The sequence below is a fragment of the Delphinapterus leucas genome, chromosome 20 (assembly GCF_059928025.1).
Source record: "Delphinapterus leucas isolate spDelLeu-1000000601 "Yukka" chromosome 20, BTC_Dleu_Yukka2, whole genome shotgun sequence".
Lineage (NCBI taxonomy): Eukaryota > Metazoa > Chordata > Mammalia > Artiodactyla > Monodontidae > Delphinapterus > Delphinapterus leucas.
Genome location: NC_143148.1, coordinates 32077747 through 32099434, shown reverse-complemented (window position 1 = coordinate 32099434; position 21688 = coordinate 32077747). Strand labels below are relative to the sequence as shown.

General features: G+C 59.8%; 4 protein-coding genes across 4 annotated transcripts; all 4 read left to right on the top strand.

Annotated features, from left to right (window-relative positions):
• The first annotated feature begins 1982 nt into the window (after positions 1-1982).
• On the top strand, positions 1983-3590 carry LOC149744649 (metallothionein-1E-like). Its single transcript, XM_089902505.1, has 3 exons — positions 1983-2031; positions 2607-2672; positions 3384-3590. The coding sequence occupies exons 1-3, from the start codon at positions 2004-2006 to the stop codon at positions 3473-3475; spliced, it is 186 nt and encodes a 61-aa protein (XP_089758631.1). The 5' UTR covers positions 1983-2003; the 3' UTR covers positions 3476-3590.
• A 3740-nt stretch (positions 3591-7330) lies between these two features.
• On the top strand, positions 7331-8938 carry LOC149744648 (metallothionein-1E-like). The gene is made up of 3 exons (XM_089902504.1): positions 7331-7379; positions 7955-8020; positions 8732-8938. The coding sequence occupies exons 1-3, from the start codon at positions 7352-7354 to the stop codon at positions 8821-8823; spliced, it is 186 nt and encodes a 61-aa protein (XP_089758630.1). The 5' UTR covers positions 7331-7351; the 3' UTR covers positions 8824-8938.
• A 3740-nt stretch (positions 8939-12678) lies between these two features.
• On the top strand, positions 12679-14304 carry LOC149744647 (metallothionein-1E-like). Its single transcript, XM_089902503.1, has 3 exons — positions 12679-12727; positions 13303-13368; positions 14080-14304. The coding sequence occupies exons 1-3, from the start codon at positions 12700-12702 to the stop codon at positions 14169-14171; spliced, it is 186 nt and encodes a 61-aa protein (XP_089758629.1). The 5' UTR covers positions 12679-12699; the 3' UTR covers positions 14172-14304.
• Positions 14305-18038: 3734 nt separating this feature from the next.
• On the top strand, positions 18039-19604 carry LOC149744646 (metallothionein-1E-like). The gene is made up of 3 exons (XM_089902502.1): positions 18039-18087; positions 18663-18728; positions 19440-19604. Exons 1-3 carry the CDS (start codon positions 18060-18062, stop codon positions 19529-19531), a joined length of 186 nt encoding a protein of 61 aa, XP_089758628.1. The 5' UTR covers positions 18039-18059; the 3' UTR covers positions 19532-19604.
• The last annotated feature ends 2084 nt before the right edge of the window (positions 19605-21688 follow it).

Genomic DNA, 21688 nt, shown 5'->3' with positions numbered 1-21688 from the left:
TGACATCACTGGAGGCTGAATCCGGCCTCTCCTTTCTCAGGGCTGCAAGGGTCTTCGGAGGCAGTCCAGCTGCGCTCCTGGCTGCAGAGGTGGGCGGCTGAAGCCCAGAGAGGTCACAGAGCTGTGCGGAGGGTTCTGACTGCCGGCTCAGGGCTTTCCCACTGCTGCCTCTGTGCCAGGTGTTCAGTGTCCTCACCCTTCATGGGATGACGTGGTGTCCGGTTGGGCGCGGGGCTGCAGTCAGCCTGCAGGAGGGCCAGTCCCATCTGTGTCACATATAGCCATGTGACATAACCTGTCTGTGGCTCAGTCTCCTGGGCCCTAAAGGGCAAAATAATAGTGTCTGGCTCTCGGGATTAAAGAACTGAATACATGCAAAGAAGGTCAGAGTATACTGGGCACTCAGTGAGTAATCTACCACATCACCCATTCATTCATTTATCTATTTATTTATTTGCTATCATCAGCCTAGGAGACATTGTTCTCCTTCCAGACACGCAAGCAAGGACGGCGTGTTTAGCTCTGTGCTCTGGGCCGTCCCCATCCACCCTGTGAGCGTGGGACCAGTTCCCCCGACGGGGTTACCCTGCCTTCACGCAAAGAGCCGTTGACACTACAGATAGAAAGCCGTGAGGAACACAGTCCGTGCCCTCCTCACAGACACAGAAGGATCCTGCCATTTCTGCTGTCACCTGCATCAGGATTTCCTTACCATTTTCTTTTCAGTGATTTTCTGAAACACGTTATACCAAAAGAAACCTCTTGAGCACTACTGAAGGAGAGAGTCAGAAGGCAGCCACAGAATCATAAATACACTCCTACTGTGTCACCTTGGTCGCCCCCAGGACTGAGCTGGACATGGTGGAGACGGGCTGAGGACGCAGCTCTGGGCCAAAGGGGAGCTTTCTCACTGACTCCCTCTTTCAGCTGCGAAGCGACAAAAGCACAGAAGCAGGGCACCACTCCCCAGCACTGTGTGCCTGCCTCAGTAGCCTCCTTGTACTGTAGGTACTTTGGCCTTTGGGAAACGGGCTCCTGGCTGCTGTCTCCCTTCCCGGTTGGTGTGACAAGTCAAAGAGCAAAAGTGACTAACAAGGCTTGGCATGGACTCCACGGTGAGTAACTGTCAGGACCGCTCAAAGGGAACTATCCACTTGTCTCGCTTTGTTATTTAACGCCAGGTCTGCCCATCACCTACAACGATGCCGTCCCTGGGGAAGCGTCCCATGATTAGGGAACCTCCACCCTGGCGTGGGGGTGGACCGGCTACAGTGACGAGCGCCCCTGGAAAGTTTAGGCAAAGAAGCCCCCGGAGAAATGAGCCACGATCCCTCCAGGAAAGGAAAACACAAGTGGCGACTCGCGGCTGAAGCCAATGTTCACCGCGCTGCGGTTACAGGAGGCGGTACCGGAAAAATGCTTCCAAAGGACCGTGGTGGGGACCGGGGCTGGCAACGCCTGGGGACACATGGATGGGGTCGGCGAAACGGTGGTGAGGGTCACACCCGCCTGCGCTCTCTGACACCGCTCCCCGGCTCCAGCCAAGCCAGGGGACACGAGCGGGAGGCGGGGGCTGTTCTCAGGCTGCAGGAAACGGCGACCCGGAGGCCGGCGGCGCGGGGAAGGCCGGAGGACGCGGGAGCCGGATTCCTGCACAGCCCGCCAACACGGTGGCTGCTCCCGTCGGGCACATTGGGAAGGGGCGGCCAGGGGGCTGGGACAGCGCTTACCGCACGGCACCCGGTTCCTCCGCTCCAGCCGGCACCGAAGGGGAATCGTGCGCTCGGCCCCGCCTGTTGCTCACAGCCCGGCCCAGGGCGCGGCGGGCGGCGCGGGCGCCGATCCGCGGGGCGGGTGCAAGGCGGGGGCGGGGCCTCTGCGCCCGGGCCGCCTCCTCGGCCTATAACCGAGACCCCGGGCTCCTCGCTCCCACACGGCCCCCACCGGACCCGTGAAGCGGCTTCGCCCCTTGCTTTGGACCTCGGGCCTCACTTCTCCTCCAGATGGACCCCAAGTGCTCCTGCCCCACTGGTAAGGGAGCCCTGGCTTTGAGCCTTAGGATGCCCCCTTCCCAGGCACAGGACGAGAAGGGAGGGCTTTGAGTTTGAGCTCGGGAGGACTCCTGTCACGGGTCCAGGGCTTTCTTGGTAGCCAGGCTCCTGAGGGCACGTCAGTCTCCCTTTGCCTCTCTGTTGACACTGAGGGCACGGAGGCTCCAGGCTGTCCTTCTTGAGGTCACCCAGCAGGTCAGGGGATTGCTAGGCCGGGACCCAGTGTTTGCAGGAGGCCTCGGAGCTGCCAGGACTTGATGGGAGGAGCGGACGCTGCCTCTTTGGGGTTCAGGCCGTGGGCCCCGGCCCCCAGCCCCAGTCGGCCTGGGCTGGGTCTGGAGCCCGGGACCTTCCCTGTGGAGTCCCATCAGGAGGGGACCTACTCTCCTCGGACCAGAAGAGAGGAGCTGGGGCTTCTCTATCCGCCTGAGTGGACACGAGCTCCCAGGGCTGGGTCCTGACAGAGGAGGAGGGCTCAGGGAGGCATCGCTGACCGTCTGCTGTAGCTCCTGCATCCCTGTCCCTGCTCACTGCTGGCCTTTCCCTTCCCGGCAGGCGGCTCCTGCGGCTGCGCTGGCTCCTGCACCTGCAAAGCCTGCAGATGCACCTCCTGCAAGAAGAGTGAGTGTGCGGGGCCTTCTCTGGGAATGCGGGGTCTGGGCTGAGTGCGAGGAGGGAGCCCAGAGCTCAGCAGGCAGGCAGGAGCAGGACAGTGACCAAACTTCCCGGCGCCCCCCTCACCAGGAAGGGATTCACAATCAGAGCTGGAATCACCTTCGGCGTGACCGAGACCCAGGCGCGCACTAGAGAACAGGGAGGCTGAGGCCCAGACGGGTCACCAACAAACAACCTCAGACCTGTCACTAGAACTAGTCCTCCTGCCTCCTGAGTCACGCTTCTGAATCCTCTCAGGGACTGAAGCACTTTAGGGACATGAACCAGCGGCCGTGCGTGGCTTCTCGGGCCTTGGTGCAGCCCCTTCCTGTCGAAGCAGCCCAGAGCTTCCCTATCCCGAGCGGGAGCTGCTCTGTGAGGGCTTTGCCTCCGCTTTGATCCTGAGGACTTGGCTCACATCACCGGCGGTGCTGGGGGCTGGCTTTCTCTTGTCCCCAGAGGCCCTGCTCACTGTCTCCCCAAGGCGCTGTGCCCTGTCCTGGGCACAGATGGGCCGGGCAACCTGAACCTAGTGTCTGAGAGCAATTATCTCAGGACAGAGGACACCACCGTAAACCCAGGGTCTGGGCCTGAGGGCGGCTGGGGCCAGGCCTGCTGCTGGGAAGGGTGGTTCCGGACAACGCGTGGTCCGACTGCACGCTGCCCTTGCCTCCCCAGGCTGCTGCTCCTGCTGCCCCGTGGGCTGCGCCAAGTGTGCCCAGGCCTGCGTCTGCAAAGGGGCCTCGGACAAGTGCAGCTGCTGTGCCTGATGTCGCGGAGAGCCTGCCCCGGGTGTCAACGGAGCAAGCAGGACACACCTGCATGTTACCGTTTTTCACACAACCGGACCTGACGCTACATTCCTTTTTCTATGAAATATGTGAGTTGTAATAAAAGCTGTTGACTTTATTCTGGCTCTGTCTTCCTTGGTCTGTCTTGGACAGAGAGACTCCGTGCCCATCAGGGCTGGCGTGGGGAACTGGGCTGGACGTGCAGAGACCTCGGCTCTGGACCAAAGAGTATCCCCCCCCCCACACCCCACACCCCACACCCCCAACACTCACACACACTGAGCGTCTTAGCCGCTTAGGTTAATTTGAGCTTCCGTGTCTCAGCTCCAAAGGATACCCTCGCCAGATGACATAGGGCATTGGACACACAGAGGACACACTCCCTCTACTGCCCTTAGGAGTATGGATTGCAGAGAAAGTTGTCCATTTCTCATTTTCCTTCTCTGGGGGCCCCTGCCAAACTCAGTCCTCGGTGATGAGAGCCTGGAAAGTACCCAGAGGGGATGGAATCCCACACCCCTCTTGTGTGACTTCTGCACGGGGCTTGCGTCTAAAACACCCTGGAGAGACCTCTTTGTATCTTCTGCCACAACTTTTAACCCTGGTCAGTAAAAAGGATCGCTAAGAAAACGTGTCAAAGGACACGATATGTGACACCCAGTTCTCCCTTCAACACGTAAACCCACCTTCACACGTGGAGGAGCAATTCTGAAAATCGGACGCTCTCCTATGTTGCACATACATTGAAAGTGTGCCCGAGTCCTGGGAACACCTCACAGATGCCCCACTGTGTGGACCACACACGCCTGGAGCAGCTCTGCCCCCTGCCTCCCCACAGGGAACATCAGCCTTGGCTTGCCCAGGGCTACGGACAGGACACTCGCCACCCGTGACAGCTCCCTGCGGGGGCTTGGCTCTGAATCTTCGCAAGTTCCTCCCTAGGTCAGGCTGACATCTTCCCTTCCCTCAAAGTCCAGCCCGTGGCTACCCGACACCCCGAAGGAAAGTGATTTGGATTTGGTGGGAATTTCCCAGCTGTTTCCCTGAGACTTGGTTGCAGAAGAAGGACTCCATGTGTTCCTCGGCAGACTGATGGTGGTGCTGCAGTGCGGGGGGCCTGGTGGGGTTTATGAGCAACAAGTGTGTGCTGAGGGAACAGGTAGTGTATTTCAGGAGTTGCGCCCCCTGGCGGTCTGGGGAGGGAACTGCTATTTGATGGGCGCTCTGAGAGAAAGAGGAGACACGTGGCTCAGAAGCCAGGACCAAGATCGGCCACAGGTGCCCCGAGTGCAGAGGGCATTTCGGGAGCCGGCCCGTGCTGCGTGCGTGGGCGTTGGTGTCAGGCACTCAGGTTCACAGCCACCATGCCACTTCCTGACCTGGCAAGTCACCGCTACTCTCTGAGATCTCATTTCCTCCTTTCGATACAAAAGATTAATTTCAAGGAGGGGGAATAAGCGAGATAGTGGCCTGGCTCCTAGCTCGGGCTTCCCGAACGGTGTCCTGTATGATCGCTCTCTCCACACTGACATTTGCGCACAGAGAATCCTTGAGCTCCCCACAAGCTCCTGGAGAAAGGCTCCCTGGTGTGCAAGCAAGCCCATGGTGAGGGCAGAGGTGGATAGGAACCTTGCTTATCCAGTGCCAGAGGGCGTGGGGATGTCCTCCAACAAGCCCCGTGGAACGAGTCACCGCCACAGCATTTGGACAGACTCGGTGAACCTGCGTGGTCTGGAGCGATGGTGCCAATTCCACAGAGGTTAAGCAACCTACCCAAGGGCACACAGCCTATACTCAGAGGACTAAACCTACCCTGCAGCTGTCTCACCTCCCGGCCACAGGGTGCCGGTTATGACATCACTGGAGGCTGAATCCGGCCTCTCCTTTCTCAGGGCTGCAAGGGTCTTCGGAGGCAGTCCAGCTGCGCTCCTGGCTGCAGAGGTGGGCGGCTGAAGCCCAGAGAGGTCACAGAGCTGTGCGGAGGGTTCTGACTGCCGGCTCAGGGCTTTCCCACTGCTGCCTCTGTGCCAGGTGTTCAGTGTCCTCACCCTTCATGGGATGACGTGGTGTCCGGTTGGGCGCGGGGCTGCAGTCAGCCTGCAGGAGGGCCAGTCCCATCTGTGTCACATATAGCCATGTGACATAACCTGTCTGTGGCTCAGTCTCCTGGGCCCTAAAGGGCAAAATAATAGTGTCTGGCTCTCGGGATTAAAGAACTGAATACATGCAAAGAAGGTCAGAGTATACTGGGCACTCAGTGAGTAATCTACCACATCACCCATTCATTCATTTATCTATTTATTTATTTGCTATCATCAGCCTAGGAGACATTGTTCTCCTTCCAGACACGCAAGCAAGGACGGCGTGTTTAGCTCTGTGCTCTGGGCCGTCCCCATCCACCCTGTGAGCGTGGGACCAGTTCCCCCGACGGGGTTACCCTGCCTTCACGCAAAGAGCCGTTGACACTACAGATAGAAAGCCGTGAGGAACACAGTCCGTGCCCTCCTCACAGACACAGAAGGATCCTGCCATTTCTGCTGTCACCTGCATCAGGATTTCCTTACCATTTTCTTTTCAGTGATTTTCTGAAACACGTTATACCAAAAGAAACCTCTTGAGCACTACTGAAGGAGAGAGTCAGAAGGCAGCCACAGAATCATAAATACACTCCTACTGTGTCACCTTGGTCGCCCCCAGGACTGAGCTGGACATGGTGGAGACGGGCTGAGGACGCAGCTCTGGGCCAAAGGGGAGCTTTCTCACTGACTCCCTCTTTCAGCTGCGAAGCGACAAAAGCACAGAAGCAGGGCACCACTCCCCAGCACTGTGTGCCTGCCTCAGTAGCCTCCTTGTACTGTAGGTACTTTGGCCTTTGGGAAACGGGCTCCTGGCTGCTGTCTCCCTTCCCGGTTGGTGTGACAAGTCAAAGAGCAAAAGTGACTAACAAGGCTTGGCATGGACTCCACGGTGAGTAACTGTCAGGACCGCTCAAAGGGAACTATCCACTTGTCTCGCTTTGTTATTTAACGCCAGGTCTGCCCATCACCTACAACGATGCCGTCCCTGGGGAAGCGTCCCATGATTAGGGAACCTCCACCCTGGCGTGGGGGTGGACCGGCTACAGTGACGAGCGCCCCTGGAAAGTTTAGGCAAAGAAGCCCCCGGAGAAATGAGCCACGATCCCTCCAGGAAAGGAAAACACAAGTGGCGACTCGCGGCTGAAGCCAATGTTCACCGCGCTGCGGTTACAGGAGGCGGTACCGGAAAAATGCTTCCAAAGGACCGTGGTGGGGACCGGGGCTGGCAACGCCTGGGGACACATGGATGGGGTCGGCGAAACGGTGGTGAGGGTCACACCCGCCTGCGCTCTCTGACACCGCTCCCCGGCTCCAGCCAAGCCAGGGGACACGAGCGGGAGGCGGGGGCTGTTCTCAGGCTGCAGGAAACGGCGACCCGGAGGCCGGCGGCGCGGGGAAGGCCGGAGGACGCGGGAGCCGGATTCCTGCACAGCCCGCCAACACGGTGGCTGCTCCCGTCGGGCACATTGGGAAGGGGCGGCCAGGGGGCTGGGACAGCGCTTACCGCACGGCACCCGGTTCCTCCGCTCCAGCCGGCACCGAAGGGGAATCGTGCGCTCGGCCCCGCCTGTTGCTCACAGCCCGGCCCAGGGCGCGGCGGGCGGCGCGGGCGCCGATCCGCGGGGCGGGTGCAAGGCGGGGGCGGGGCCTCTGCGCCCGGGCCGCCTCCTCGGCCTATAACCGAGACCCCGGGCTCCTCGCTCCCACACGGCCCCCACCGGACCCGTGAAGCGGCTTCGCCCCTTGCTTTGGACCTCGGGCCTCACTTCTCCTCCAGATGGACCCCAAGTGCTCCTGCCCCACTGGTAAGGGAGCCCTGGCTTTGAGCCTTAGGATGCCCCCTTCCCAGGCACAGGACGAGAAGGGAGGGCTTTGAGTTTGAGCTCGGGAGGACTCCTGTCACGGGTCCAGGGCTTTCTTGGTAGCCAGGCTCCTGAGGGCACGTCAGTCTCCCTTTGCCTCTCTGTTGACACTGAGGGCACGGAGGCTCCAGGCTGTCCTTCTTGAGGTCACCCAGCAGGTCAGGGGATTGCTAGGCCGGGACCCAGTGTTTGCAGGAGGCCTCGGAGCTGCCAGGACTTGATGGGAGGAGCGGACGCTGCCTCTTTGGGGTTCAGGCCGTGGGCCCCGGCCCCCAGCCCCAGTCGGCCTGGGCTGGGTCTGGAGCCCGGGACCTTCCCTGTGGAGTCCCATCAGGAGGGGACCTACTCTCCTCGGACCAGAAGAGAGGAGCTGGGGCTTCTCTATCCGCCTGAGTGGACACGAGCTCCCAGGGCTGGGTCCTGACAGAGGAGGAGGGCTCAGGGAGGCATCGCTGACCGTCTGCTGTAGCTCCTGCATCCCTGTCCCTGCTCACTGCTGGCCTTTCCCTTCCCGGCAGGCGGCTCCTGCGGCTGCGCTGGCTCCTGCACCTGCAAAGCCTGCAGATGCACCTCCTGCAAGAAGAGTGAGTGTGCGGGGCCTTCTCTGGGAATGCGGGGTCTGGGCTGAGTGCGAGGAGGGAGCCCAGAGCTCAGCAGGCAGGCAGGAGCAGGACAGTGACCAAACTTCCCGGCGCCCCCCTCACCAGGAAGGGATTCACAATCAGAGCTGGAATCACCTTCGGCGTGACCGAGACCCAGGCGCGCACTAGAGAACAGGGAGGCTGAGGCCCAGACGGGTCACCAACAAACAACCTCAGACCTGTCACTAGAACTAGTCCTCCTGCCTCCTGAGTCACGCTTCTGAATCCTCTCAGGGACTGAAGCACTTTAGGGACATGAACCAGCGGCCGTGCGTGGCTTCTCGGGCCTTGGTGCAGCCCCTTCCTGTCGAAGCAGCCCAGAGCTTCCCTATCCCGAGCGGGAGCTGCTCTGTGAGGGCTTTGCCTCCGCTTTGATCCTGAGGACTTGGCTCACATCACCGGCGGTGCTGGGGGCTGGCTTTCTCTTGTCCCCAGAGGCCCTGCTCACTGTCTCCCCAAGGCGCTGTGCCCTGTCCTGGGCACAGATGGGCCGGGCAACCTGAACCTAGTGTCTGAGAGCAATTATCTCAGGACAGAGGACACCACCGTAAACCCAGGGTCTGGGCCTGAGGGCGGCTGGGGCCAGGCCTGCTGCTGGGAAGGGTGGTTCCGGACAACGCGTGGTCCGACTGCACGCTGCCCTTGCCTCCCCAGGCTGCTGCTCCTGCTGCCCCGTGGGCTGCGCCAAGTGTGCCCAGGCCTGCGTCTGCAAAGGGGCCTCGGACAAGTGCAGCTGCTGTGCCTGATGTCGCGGAGAGCCTGCCCCGGGTGTCAACGGAGCAAGCAGGACACACCTGCATGTTACCGTTTTTCACACAACCGGACCTGACGCTACATTCCTTTTTCTATGAAATATGTGAGTTGTAATAAAAGCTGTTGACTTTATTCTGGCTCTGTCTTCCTTGGTCTGTCTTGGACAGAGAGACTCCGTGCCCATCAGGGCTGGCGTGGGGAACTGGGCTGGACGTGCAGAGACCTCGGCTCTGGACCAAAGAGTATCCCCCCCCCCACACCCCACACCCCACACCCCCAACACTCACACACACTGAGCGTCTTAGCCGCTTAGGTTAATTTGAGCTTCCGTGTCTCAGCTCCAAAGGATACCCTCGCCAGATGACATAGGGCATTGGACACACAGAGGACACACTCCCTCTACTGCCCTTAGGAGTATGGATTGCAGAGAAAGTTGTCCATTTCTCATTTTCCTTCTCTGGGGGCCCCTGCCAAACTCAGTCCTCGGTGATGAGAGCCTGGAAAGTACCCAGAGGGGATGGAATCCCACACCCCTCTTGTGTGACTTCTGCACGGTGCTTGCGTCTAAAACACCCTGGAGAGACCTCTTTGTATCTTCTGCCACAACTTTTAACCCTGGTCAGTAAAAAGGATCGCTAAGAAAACGTGTCAAAGGACACGATATGTGACACCCAGTTCTCCCTTCAACACGTAAACCCACCTTCACACGTGGAGGAGCAATTCTGAAAATCGGACGCTCTCCTATGTTGCACATACATTGAAAGTGTGCCCGAGTCCTGGGAACACCTCACAGATGCCCCACTGTGTGGACCACACACGCCTGGAGCAGCTCTGCCCCCTGCCTCCCCACAGGGAACATCAGCCTTGGCTTGCCCAGGGCTACGGACAGGACACTCGCCACCCGTGACAGCTCCCTGCGGGGGCTTGGCTCTGAATCTTCGCAAGTTCCTCCCTAGGTCAGGCTGACATCTTCCCTTCCCTCAAAGTCCAGCCCGTGGCTACCCGACACCCCGAAGGAAAGTGATTTGGATTTGGTGGGAATTTCCCAGCTGTTTCCCTGAGACTTGGTTGCAGAAGAAGGACTCCATGTGTTCCTCGGCAGACTGATGGTGGTGCTGCAGTGCGGGGGGCCTGGTGGGGTTTATGAGCAACAAGTGTGTGCTGAGGGAACAGGTAGTGTATTTCAGGAGTTGCGCCCCCTGGCGGTCTGGGGAGGGAACTGCTATTTGATGGGCGCTCTGAGAGAAAGAGGAGACACGTGGCTCAGAAGCCAGGACCAAGATCGGCCACAGGTGCCCCGAGTGCAGAGGGCATTTCGGGAGCCGGCCCGTGCTGCGTGCGTGGGCGTTGGTGTCAGGCACTCAGGTTCACAGCCACCATGCCACTTCCTGACCTGGCAAGTCACCGCTACTCTCTGAGATCTCATTTCCTCCTTTCGATACAAAAGATTAATTTCAAGGAGGGGGAATAAGCGAGATAGTGGCCTGGCTCCTAGCTCGGGCTTCCCGAACGGTGTCCTGTATGATCGCTCTCTCCACACTGACATTTGCGCACAGAGAATCCTTGAGCTCCCCACAAGCTCCTGGAGAAAGGCTCCCTGGTGTGCAAGCAAGCCCATGGTGAGGGCAGAGGTGGATAGGAACCTTGCTTATCCAGTGCCAGAGGGCGTGGGGATGTCCTCCAACAAGCCCCGTGGAACGAGTCACCGCCACAGCATTTGGACAGACTCGGTGAACCTGCGTGGTCTGGAGCGATGGTGCCAATTCCACAGAGGTTAAGCAACCTACCCAAGGGCACACAGCCTATACTCAGAGGACTAAACCTACCCTGCAGCTGTCTCACCTCCCGGCCACAGGGTGCCGGTTATGACATCACTGGAGGCTGAATCCGGCCTCTCCTTTCTCAGGGCTGCAAGGGTCTTCGGAGGCAGTCCAGCTGCGCTCCTGGCTGCAGAGGTGGGCGGCTGAAGCCCAGAGAGGTCACAGAGCTGTGCGGAGGGTTCTGACTGCCGGCTCAGGGCTTTCCCACTGCTGCCTCTGTGCCAGGTGTTCAGTGTCCTCACCCTTCATGGGATGACGTGGTGTCCGGTTGGGCGCGGGGCTGCAGTCAGCCTGCAGGAGGGCCAGTCCCATCTGTGTCACATATAGCCATGTGACATAACCTGTCTGTGGCTCAGTCTCCTGGGCCCTAAAGGGCAAAATAATAGTGTCTGGCTCTCGGGATTAAAGAACTGAATACATGCAAAGAAGGTCAGAGTATACTGGGCACTCAGTGAGTAATCTACCACATCACCCATTCATTCATTTATCTATTTATTTATTTGCTATCATCAGCCTAGGAGACATTGTTCTCCTTCCAGACACGCAAGCAAGGACGGCGTGTTTAGCTCTGTGCTCTGGGCCGTCCCCATCCACCCTGTGAGCGTGGGACCAGTTCCCCCGACGGGGTTACCCTGCCTTCACGCAAAGAGCCGTTGACACTACAGATAGAAAGCCGTGAGGAACACAGTCCGTGCCCTCCTCACAGACACAGAAGGATCCTGCCATTTCTGCTGTCACCTGCATCAGGATTTCCTTACCATTTTCTTTTCAGTGATTTTCTGAAACACGTTATACCAAAAGAAACCTCTTGAGCACTACTGAAGGAGAGAGTCAGAAGGCAGCCACAGAATCATAAATACACTCCTACTGTGTCACCTTGGTCGCCCCCAGGACTGAGCTGGACATGGTGGAGACGGGCTGAGGACGCAGCTCTGGGCCAAAGGGGAGCTTTCTCACTGACTCCCTCTTTCAGCTGCGAAGCGACAAAAGCACAGAAGCAGGGCACCACTCCCCAGCACTGTGTGCCTGCCTCAGTAGCCTCCTTGTACTGTAGGTACTTTGGCCTTTGGGAAACGGGCTCCTGGCTGCTGTCTCCCTTCCCGGTTGGTGTGACAAGTCAAAGAGCAAAAGTGACTAACAAGGCTTGGCATGGACTCCACGGTGAGTAACTGTCAGGACCGCTCAAAGGGAACTATCCACTTGTCTCGCTTTGTTATTTAACGCCAGGTCTGCCCATCACCTACAACGATGCCGTCCCTGGGGAAGCGTCCCATGATTAGGGAACCTCCACCCTGGCGTGGGGGTGGACCGGCTACAGTGACGAGCGCCCCTGGAAAGTTTAGGCAAAGAAGCCCCCGGAGAAATGAGCCACGATCCCTCCAGGAAAGGAAAACACAAGTGGCGACTCGCGGCTGAAGCCAATGTTCACCGCGCTGCGGTTACAGGAGGCGGTACCGGAAAAATGCTTCCAAAGGACCGTGGTGGGGACCGGGGCTGGCAACGCCTGGGGACACATGGATGGGGTCGGCGAAACGGTGGTGAGGGTCACACCCGCCTGCGCTCTCTGACACCGCTCCCCGGCTCCAGCCAAGCCAGGGGACACGAGCGGGAGGCGGGGGCTGTTCTCAGGCTGCAGGAAACGGCGACCCGGAGGCCGGCGGCGCGGGGAAGGCCGGAGGACGCGGGAGCCGGATTCCTGCACAGCCCGCCAACACGGTGGCTGCTCCCGTCGGGCACATTGGGAAGGGGCGGCCAGGGGGCTGGGACAGCGCTTACCGCACGGCACCCGGTTCCTCCGCTCCAGCCGGCACCGAAGGGGAATCGTGCGCTCGGCCCCGCCTGTTGCTCACAGCCCGGCCCAGGGCGCGGCGGGCGGCGCGGGCGCCGATCCGCAAGGCGGGTGCAAGGCGGGGGCGGGGCCTCTGCGCCCGGGCCGCCTCCTCGGCCTATAACCGAGCCCCCGGGCTCCTCGCTCCCACACGGCCCCCACCGGACCCGTGAAGCGGCTTCGCCCCTTGCTTTGGACCTCGGGCCTCACTTCTCCTCCAGATGGACCCCAAGTGCTCCTGCCCCACTGGTAAGGGAGCCCTGGCTTTGAGCCTTAGGATGCCCCCTTCCCAGGCACAGGACGAGAAGGGAGGGCTTTGAGTTTGAGCTCGGGAGGACTCCTGTCACGGGTCCAGGGCTTTCTTGGTAGCCAGGCTCCTGAGGGCACGTCAGTCTCCCTTTGCCTCTCTGTTGACACTGAGGGCACGGAGGCTCCAGGCTGTCCTTCTTGAGGTCACCCAGCAGGTCAGGGGATTGCTAGGCCGGGACCCAGTGTTTGCAGGAGGCCTCGGAGCTGCCAGGACTTGATGGGAGGAGCGGACGCTGCCTCTTTGGGGTTCAGGCCGTGGGCCCCGGCCCCCAGCCCCAGTCGGCCTGGGCTGGGTCTGGAGCCCGGGACCTTCCCTGTGGAGTCCCATCAGGAGGGGACCTACTCTCCTCGGACCAGAAGAGAGGAGCTGGGGCTTCTCTATCCGCCTGAGTGGACACGAGCTCCCAGGGCTGGGTCCTGACAGAGGAGGAGGGCTCAGGGAGGCATCGCTGACCGTCTGCTGTAGCTCCTGCATCCCTGTCCCTGCTCACTGCTGGCCTTTCCCTTCCCGGCAGGCGGCTCCTGCGGCTGCGCTGGCTCCTGCACCTGCAAAGCCTGCAGATGCACCTCCTGCAAGAAGAGTGAGTGTGCGGGGCCTTCTCTGGGAATGCGGGGTCTGGGCTGAGTGCGAGGAGGGAGCCCAGAGCTCAGCAGGCAGGCAGGAGCAGGACAGTGACCAAACTTCCCGGCGCCCCCCTCACCAGGAAGGGATTCACAATCAGAGCTGGAATCACCTTCGGCGTGACCGAGACCCAGGCGCGCACTAGAGAACAGGGAGGCTGAGGCCCAGACGGGTCACCAACAAACAACCTCAGACCTGTCACTAGAACTAGTCCTCCTGCCTCCTGAGTCACGCTTCTGAATCCTCTCAGGGACTGAAGCACTTTAGGGACATGAACCAGCGGCCGTGCGTGGCTTCTCGGGCCTTGGTGCAGCCCCTTCCTGTCGAAGCAGCCCAGAGCTTCCCTATCCCGAGCGGGAGCTGCTCTGTGAGGGCTTTGCCTCCGCTTTGATCCTGAGGACTTGGCTCACATCACCGGCGGTGCTGGGGGCTGGCTTTCTCTTGTCCCCAGAGGCCCTGCTCACTGTCTCCCCAAGGCGCTGTGCCCTGTCCTGGGCACAGATGGGCCGGGCAACCTGAACCTAGTGTCTGAGAGCAATTATCTCAGGACAGAGGACACCACCGTAAACCCAGGGTCTGGGCCTGAGGGCGGCTGGGGCCAGGCCTGCTGCTGGGAAGGGTGGTTCCGGACAACGCGTGGTCCGACTGCACGCTGCCCTTGCCTCCCCAGGCTGCTGCTCCTGCTGCCCCGTGGGCTGCGCCAAGTGTGCCCAGGCCTGCGTCTGCAAAGGGGCCTCGGACAAGTGCAGCTGCTGTGCCTGATGTCGCGGAGAGCCTGCCCCGGGTGTCAACGGAGCAAGCAGGACACACCTGCATGTTACCGTTTTTCACACAACCGGACCTGACGCTACATTCCTTTTTCTATGAAATATGTGAGTTGTAATAAAAGCTGTTGACTTTATTCTGGCTCTGTCTTCCTTGGTCTGTCTTGGACAGAGAGACTCCGTGCCCATCAGGGCTGGCGTGGGGAACTGGGCTGGACGTGCAGAGACCTCGGCTCTGGACCAAAGAGTACCCCCCCACACACACCCCACACCCCACACCCACAACACTCACACACACTGAGCGTCTTAGCCGCTTAGGTTAATTTGAGCTTCCGTGTCTCAGCTCCAAAGGATACCCTCGCCAGATGACATAGGGCATTGGACACACAGAGGACACACTCCCTCTACTGCCCTTAGGAGTATGGATTGCAGAGAAAGTTGTCCATTTCTCATTTTCCTTCTCTGGGGGCCCCTGCCAAACTCAGTCCTCGGTGATGAGAGCCTGGAAAGTACCCAGAGGGGATGGAATCCCACACCCCTCTTGTGTGACTTCTGCACGGGGCTTGCGTCTAAAACACCCTGGAGAGACCTCTTTGTATCTTCTGCCACAACTTTTAACCCTGGTCAGTAAAAAGGATCGCTAAGAAAACGTGTCAAAGGACACGATATGTGACACCCAGTTCTCCCTTCAACACGTAAACCCACCTTCACACGTGGAGGAGCAATTCTGAAAATCGGACGCTCTCCTATGTTGCACATACATTGAAAGTGTGCCCGAGTCCTGGGAACACCTCACAGATGCCCCACTGTGTGGACCACACACGCCTGGAGCAGCTCTGCCCCCTGCCTCCCCACAGGGAACATCAGCCTTGGCTTGCCCAGGGCTACGGACAGGACACTCGCCACCCGTGACAGCTCCCTGCGGGGGCTTGGCTCTGAATCTTCGCAAGTTCCTCCCTAGGTCAGGCTGACATCTTCCCTTCCCTCAAAGTCCAGCCCGTGGCTACCCGACACCCCGAAGGAAAGTGATTTGGATTTGGTGGGAATTTCCCAGCTGTTTCCCTGAGACTTGGTTGCAGAAGAAGGACTCCATGTGTTCCTCGGCAGACTGATGGTGGTGCTGCAGTGCGGGGGGCCTGGTGGGGTTTATGAGCAACAAGTGTGTGCTGAGGGAACAGGTAGTGTATTTCAGGAGTTGCGCCCCCTGGCGGTCTGGGGAGGGAACTGCTATTTGATGGGCGCTCTGAGAGAAAGAGGAGACACGTGGCTCAGAAGCCAGGACCAAGATCGGCCACAGGTGCCCCGAGTGCAGAGGGCATTTCGGGAGCCGGCCCGTGCTGCGTGCGTGGGCGTTGGTGTCAGGCACTCAGGTTCACAGCCACCATGCCACTTCCTGACCTGGCAAGTCACCGCTACTCTCTGAGATCTCATTTCCTCCTTTCGATACAAAAGATTAATTTCAAGGAGGGGGAATAAGCGAGATAGTGGCCTGGCTCCTAGCTCGGGCTTCCCGAACGGTGTCCTGTATGATCGCTCTCTCCACACTGACATTTGCGCACAGAGAATCCTTGAGCTCCCCACAAGCTCCTGGAGAAAGGCTCCCTGGTGTGCAAGCAAGCTCATGGTGAGGGCAGAGGTGGATAGGAACCTTGCTTATCCAGTGCCAGAGGGCGTGGGGATGTCCTCCAACAAGCCCCGTGGAACGAGTCACCGCCACAGCATTTGGACAGACTCGGTGAACCTGCGTGGTCTGGAGCGATGGTGCCAATTCCACAGAGGTTAAGCAACCTACCCAAGGGCACACAGCCTATACTCAGAGGACTAAACCTACCCTGCAGCTGTCTCACCTCCCGGCCACAGGGTGCCGGTTATGACATCACTGGAGGCTGAATCCGGCCTCTCCTTTCTCAGGGCTGCAAGGGTCTTCGGAGGCAGTCCAGCTGCGCTCCTGGCTGCAGAGGTGGGCGGCTGAAGCCCAGAGAGGTCACAGAGCTGTGCGGAGGGTTCTGACTGCCGGCTCAGGGCTTTCCCACTGCTGCCTCTGTGCCAGGTGTTCAGTGTCCTCACCCTTCATGGGATGACGTGGTGTCCGGTTGGGCGCGGGGCTGCAGTCAGCCTGCAGGAGGGCCAGTCCCATCTGTGTCACATATAGCCATGTGACATAACCTGTCTGTGGCTCAGTCTCCTGGGCCCTAAAGGGCAAAATAATAGTGTCTGGCTCTCGGGATTAAAGAACTGAATACATGCAAAGAAGGTCAGAGTATACTGGGCACTCAGTGAGTAATCTACCACATCACCCATTCATTCATTTATCTATTTATTTATTTGCTATCATCAGCCTAGGAGACATTGTTCTCCTTCCAGACACGCAAGCAAGGACGGCGTGTTTAGCTCTGTGCTCTGGGCCGTCCCCATCCACCCTGTGAGCGTGGGACCAGTTCCCCCGACGGGGTTACCCTGCCTTCACGCAAAGAGCCGTTGACACTACAGATAGAAAGCCGTGAGGAACACAGTCCGTGCCCTCCTCACAGACACAGAAGGATCCTGCCATTTCTGCTGTCACCTGCATCAGGATTTCCTTACCATTTTCTTTTCAGTGATTTTCTGAAACACGTTATACCAAAAGAAACCTCTTGAGCACTACTGAAGGAGAGAGTCAGAAGGCAGCCACAGAATCATAAATACACTCCTACTGTGTCACCTTGGTCGCCCCCAGGACTGAGCTGGACATGGTGGAGACGGGCTGAGGACGCAGCTCTGGGCCAAAGGGGAGCTTTCTCACTGACTCCCTCTTTCAGCTGCGAAGCGACAAAAGCACAGAAGCAGGGCACCACTCCCCAGCACTGTGTGCCTGCCTCAGTAGCCTCCTTGTACTGTAGGTACTTTGGCCTTTGGGAAACGGGCTCCTGGCTGCTGTCTCCCTTCCCGGTTGGTGTGACAAGTCAAAGAGCAAAAGTGACTAACAAGGCTTGGCATGGACTCCACGGTGAGTAACTGTCAGGACCGCTCAAAGGGAACTATCCACTTGTCTCGCTTTGTTATTTAACGCCAGGTCTGCCCATCACCTACAACGATGCCGTCCCTGGGGAAGCGTCCCATGATTAGGGAACCTCCACCCTGGCGTGGGGGTGGACCGGCTACAGTGACGAGCGCCCCTGGAAAGTTTAGGCAAAGAAGCCCCCGGAGAAATGAGCCACGATCCCTCCAGGAAAGGAAAACACAAGTGGCGACTCGCGGCTGAAGCCAATGTTCACCGCGCTGCGGTTACAGGAGGCGGTACCGGAAAAATGCTTCCAAAGGACCGTGGTGGGGACCGGGGCTGGCAACGCCTGGGGACACATGGATGGGGTCGGCGAAACGGTGGTGAGGGTCACACCCGCCTGCGCTCTCTGACACCGCTCCCCGGCTCCAGCCAAGCCAGGGGACACGAGCGGGAGGCGGGGGCTGTTCTCAGGCTGCAGGAAACGGCGACCCGGAGGCCGGCGGCGCGGGGCCTGGGGCGGGGAAGGCCGGAGGACGCGGGAGCCGGATTCCTGCACAGCCCGCCAACACGGTGGCTGCTCCCGTCGGGCACATTGGGAAGGGGCGGCCAGGGGGCTGGGACACCGCTTACCGCACGGCACCCGGTTCCTCCGCTCCAGCTGGCACTGAAGGGGAATCGTGCGCTCGGCCCCGCCTGTTGCTCACAGCCCGGCCCAGGGCGCGGCGGGCGGCGCGGGCGCCGATCCGCGGGGCGGGTGCAAGGCGGGGGCGGGGCCTCTGCGCCCGGGCCGCCTCCTCGGCCTATAACCGAGCCCCCGGGCTCCTCGCTCCCACACGGCCCCCACCGGACCCGTGAAGCGGCTTCGCCCCTTGCTTTGGACCTCGGGCCTCACTTCTCCTCCAGATGGACCCCAAGTGCTCCTGCCCCACTGGTAAGGGAGCCCTGGCTTTGAGCCTTAGGATGCCCCCTTCCCAGGCACAGGACGAGAAGGGAGGGCTTTGAGTTTGAGCTCGGGAGGACTCCTGTCACGGGTCCAGGGCTTTCTTGGTAGCCAGGCTCCTGAGGGCACGTCAGTCTCCCTTTGCCTCTCTGTTGACACTGAGGGCACGGAGGCTCCAGGCTGTCCTTCTTGAGGTCACCCAGCAGGTCAGGGGATTGCTAGGCCGGGACCCAGTGTTTGCAGGAGGCCTCGGAGCTGCCAGGACTTGATGGGAGGAGCGGACGCTGCCTCTTTGGGGTTCAGGCCGTGGGCCCCGGCCCCCAGCCCCAGTCGGCCTGGGCTGGGTCTGGAGCCCGGGACCTTCCCTGTGGAGTCCCATCAGGAGGGGACCTACTCTCCTCGGACCAGAAGAGAGGAGCTGGGGCTTCTCTATCCGCCTGAGTGGACACGAGCTCCCAGGGCTGGGTCCTGACAGAGGAGGAGGGCTCAGGGAGGCATCGCTGACCGTCTGCTGTAGCTCCTGCATCCCTGTCCCTGCTCACTGCTGGCCTTTCCCTTCCCGGCAGGCGGCTCCTGCGGCTGCGCTGGCTCCTGCACCTGCAAAGCCTGCAGATGCACCTCCTGCAAGAAGAGTGAGTGTGCGGGGCCTTCTCTGGGAATGCGGGGTCTGGGCTGAGTGCGAGGAGGGAGCCCAGAGCTCAGCAGGCAGGCAGGAGCAGGACAGTGACCAAACTTCCCGGCGCCCCCCTCACCAGGAAGGGATTCACAATCAGAGCTGGAATCACCTTCGGCGTGACCGAGACCCAGGCGCGCACTAGAGAACAGGGAGGCTGAGGCCCAGACGGGTCACCAACAAACAACCTCAGACCTGTCACTAGAACTAGTCCTCCTGCCTCCTGAGTCACGCTTCTGAATCCTCTCAGGGACTGAAGCACTTTAGGGACATGAACCAGCGGCCGTGCGTGGCTTCTCGGGCCTTGGTGCAGCCCCTTCCTGTCGAAGCAGCCCAGAGCTTCCCTATCCCGAGCGGGAGCTGCTCTGTGAGGGCTTTGCCTCCGCTTTGATCCTGAGGACTTGGCTCACATCACCGGCGGTGCTGGGGGCTGGCTTTCTCTTGTCCCCAGAGGCCCTGCTCACTGTCTCCCCAAGGCGCTGTGCCCTGTCCTGGGCACAGATGGGCCGGGCAACCTGAACCTAGTGTCTGAGAGCAATTATCTCAGGACAGAGGACACCACCGTAAACCCAGGGTCTGGGCCTGAGGGCGGCTGGGGCCAGGCCTGCTGCTGGGAAGGGTGGTTCCGGACAACGCGTGGTCCGACTGCACGCTGCCCTTGCCTCCCCAGGCTGCTGCTCCTGCTGCCCCGTGGGCTGCGCCAAGTGTGCCCAGGCCTGCGTCTGCAAAGGGGCCTCGGACAAGTGCAGCTGCTGTGCCTGATGTCGCGGAGAGCCTGCCCCGGGTGTCAACGGAGCAAGCAGGACACACCTGCATGTTACCGTTTTTCACACAACCGGACCTAACGCTACATTCCTTTTTCTATGAAATATGTGAGTTGTAATAAAAGCTGTTGACTTTATTCTGGCTCTGTCTTCCTTGGTCTGTCTTGGACAGAGAGACTCCGTGCCCATCAGGGCTGGCGTGGGGAACTGGGCTGGACGTGCAGAGACCTCGGCTCTGGACCAAAGAGTACCCCCCCCCCACACCCCACACCCCACACCCCCAACACTCACACACACTGAGCGTCTTAGCCGCTTAGGTTAATTTGAGCTTCCGTGTCTCAGCTCCAAAGGATACCCTCGCCAGATGACATAGGGCATTGGACACACAGAGGACACACTCCCTCTACTGCCCTTAGGAGTATGGATTGCAGAGAAAGTTGTCCATTTCTCATTTTCCTTCTCTGGGGGCCCCTGCCAAACTCAGTCCTCGGTGATGAGAGCCTGGAAAGTACCCAGAGGGGATGGAATCCCACACCCCTCTTGTGTGACTTCTGCACGGGGCTTGCGTCTAAAACACCCTGGAGAGACCTCTTTGTATCTTCTGCCACAACTTTTAACCCTGGTCAGTAAAAAGGATCGCTAAGAAAACGTGTCAAAGGACACGATATGTGACACCCAGTTCTCCCTTCAACACGTAAACCCACCTTCACACGTGGAGGAGCAATTCTGAAAATCGGACGCTCTCCTATGTTGCACATACATTGAAAGTGTGCCCGAGTCCTGGGAACACCTCACAGATGCCCCACTGTGTGGACCACACACGCCTGGAGCAGCTCTGCCCCCTGCCTCCCCACAGGGAACATCAGCCTTGGCTTGCCCAGGGCTACGGACAGGACACTCGCCACCCGTGACAGCTCCCTGCGGGGGCTTGGCTCTGAATCTTCGCAAGTTCCTCCCTAGGTCAGGCTGACATCTTCCCTTCCCTCAAAGTCCAGCCCGTGGCTACCCGACACCCCGAAGGAAAGTGATTTGGATTTGGTGGGAATTTCCCAGCTGTTTCCCTGAGACTTGGTTGCAGAAGAAGGACTCCATGTGTTCCTCGGCAGACTGATGGTGGTGCTGCAGTGCGGGGGGCCTGGTGGGGTTTATGAGCAACAAGTGTGGGCTGAGGGAACAGGTAGTGTATTTCAGGAGTTGCGCCCCCTGGCGGTCTGGGGAGGGAACTGCTATTTGATGGGCGCTCTGAGAGAAAGAGGAGACACGTGGCTCAGAAGCCAGGACCAAGATCGGCCACAGGTGCCCCGAGTGCAGAGGGCATTTCGGGAGCCGGCCCGTGCTGCGTGCGTGGGCGTTGGTGTCAGGCACTCAGGTTCACAGCCACCATGCCACTTCCTGACCTGGCAAGTCACCGCTACTCTCTGAGATCTCATTTCCTCCTTTCGATACAAAAGATTAATTTCAAGGAGGGGGAATAAGCGAGATAGTGGCCTGGCTCCTAGCTCGGGCTTCCCGAACGGTGTCCTGTATGATCGCTCTCTCCACACTGACATTTGCGCACAGAGAATCCTTGAGCTCCCCACAAGCTCCTGGAGAAAGGCTCCCTGGTGTGCAAGCAAGCCCATGGTGAGGGCAGAGGTGGATAGGAACCTTGCTTATCCAGTGCCAGAGGGCGTGGGGATGTCCTCCAACAAGCCCCGTGGAACGAGTCACCGCCACAGCATTTGGACAGACTCGGTGAACCTGCGTGGTCTGGAGCGATGGTGCCAATTCCACAGAGGTTAAGCAACCTACCCAAGGGCACACAGCCTATACTCAGAGGACTAAACCTACCCTGCAGCTGTCTCACCTCCCGGCCACAGGGTGCCGGTTATGACATCACTGGAGGCTGAATCCGGCCTCTCCTTTCTCAGGGCTGCAAGGGTCTTCGGAGGCAGTCCAGCTGCGCTCCTGGCTGCAGAGGTGGGCGGCTGAAGCCCAGAGAGGTCACAGAGCTGTGCGGAGGGTTCTGACTGCCGGCTCAGGGCTTTCCCACTGCTGCCTCTGTGCCAGGTGTTCAGTGTCCTCACCCTTCATGGGATGACGTGGTGTCCGGTTGGGCGCGGGGCTGCAGTCAGCCTGCAGGAGGGCCAGTCCCATCTGTGTCACATATAGCCAT

Excerpts from the sequence above, each read along its gene's own strand:
- LOC149744649 (XM_089902505.1), top strand. The coding sequence starts at position 2,004 with ATGGACCCCAAGTGCTCCTGCCCCACTG. Across the intron at positions 2,032-2,606 it reads CAAGTGCTCCTGCCCCACTG|GCGGCTCCTGCGGCTGCGCT; the intron begins GTAAGGGAGCCC and ends CCTTCCCGGCAG. Across the intron at positions 2,673-3,383 it reads ATGCACCTCCTGCAAGAAGA|GCTGCTGCTCCTGCTGCCCC; the intron begins GTGAGTGTGCGG and ends TTGCCTCCCCAG.
- LOC149744648 (XM_089902504.1), top strand. The coding sequence starts at position 7,352 with ATGGACCCCAAGTGCTCCTGCCCCACTG. Across the intron at positions 7,380-7,954 it reads CAAGTGCTCCTGCCCCACTG|GCGGCTCCTGCGGCTGCGCT; the intron begins GTAAGGGAGCCC and ends CCTTCCCGGCAG. Across the intron at positions 8,021-8,731 it reads ATGCACCTCCTGCAAGAAGA|GCTGCTGCTCCTGCTGCCCC; the intron begins GTGAGTGTGCGG and ends TTGCCTCCCCAG.
- LOC149744647 (XM_089902503.1), top strand. The coding sequence starts at position 12,700 with ATGGACCCCAAGTGCTCCTGCCCCACTG. Across the intron at positions 12,728-13,302 it reads CAAGTGCTCCTGCCCCACTG|GCGGCTCCTGCGGCTGCGCT; the intron begins GTAAGGGAGCCC and ends CCTTCCCGGCAG. Across the intron at positions 13,369-14,079 it reads ATGCACCTCCTGCAAGAAGA|GCTGCTGCTCCTGCTGCCCC; the intron begins GTGAGTGTGCGG and ends TTGCCTCCCCAG.
- LOC149744646 (XM_089902502.1), top strand. The coding sequence starts at position 18,060 with ATGGACCCCAAGTGCTCCTGCCCCACTG. Across the intron at positions 18,088-18,662 it reads CAAGTGCTCCTGCCCCACTG|GCGGCTCCTGCGGCTGCGCT; the intron begins GTAAGGGAGCCC and ends CCTTCCCGGCAG. Across the intron at positions 18,729-19,439 it reads ATGCACCTCCTGCAAGAAGA|GCTGCTGCTCCTGCTGCCCC; the intron begins GTGAGTGTGCGG and ends TTGCCTCCCCAG.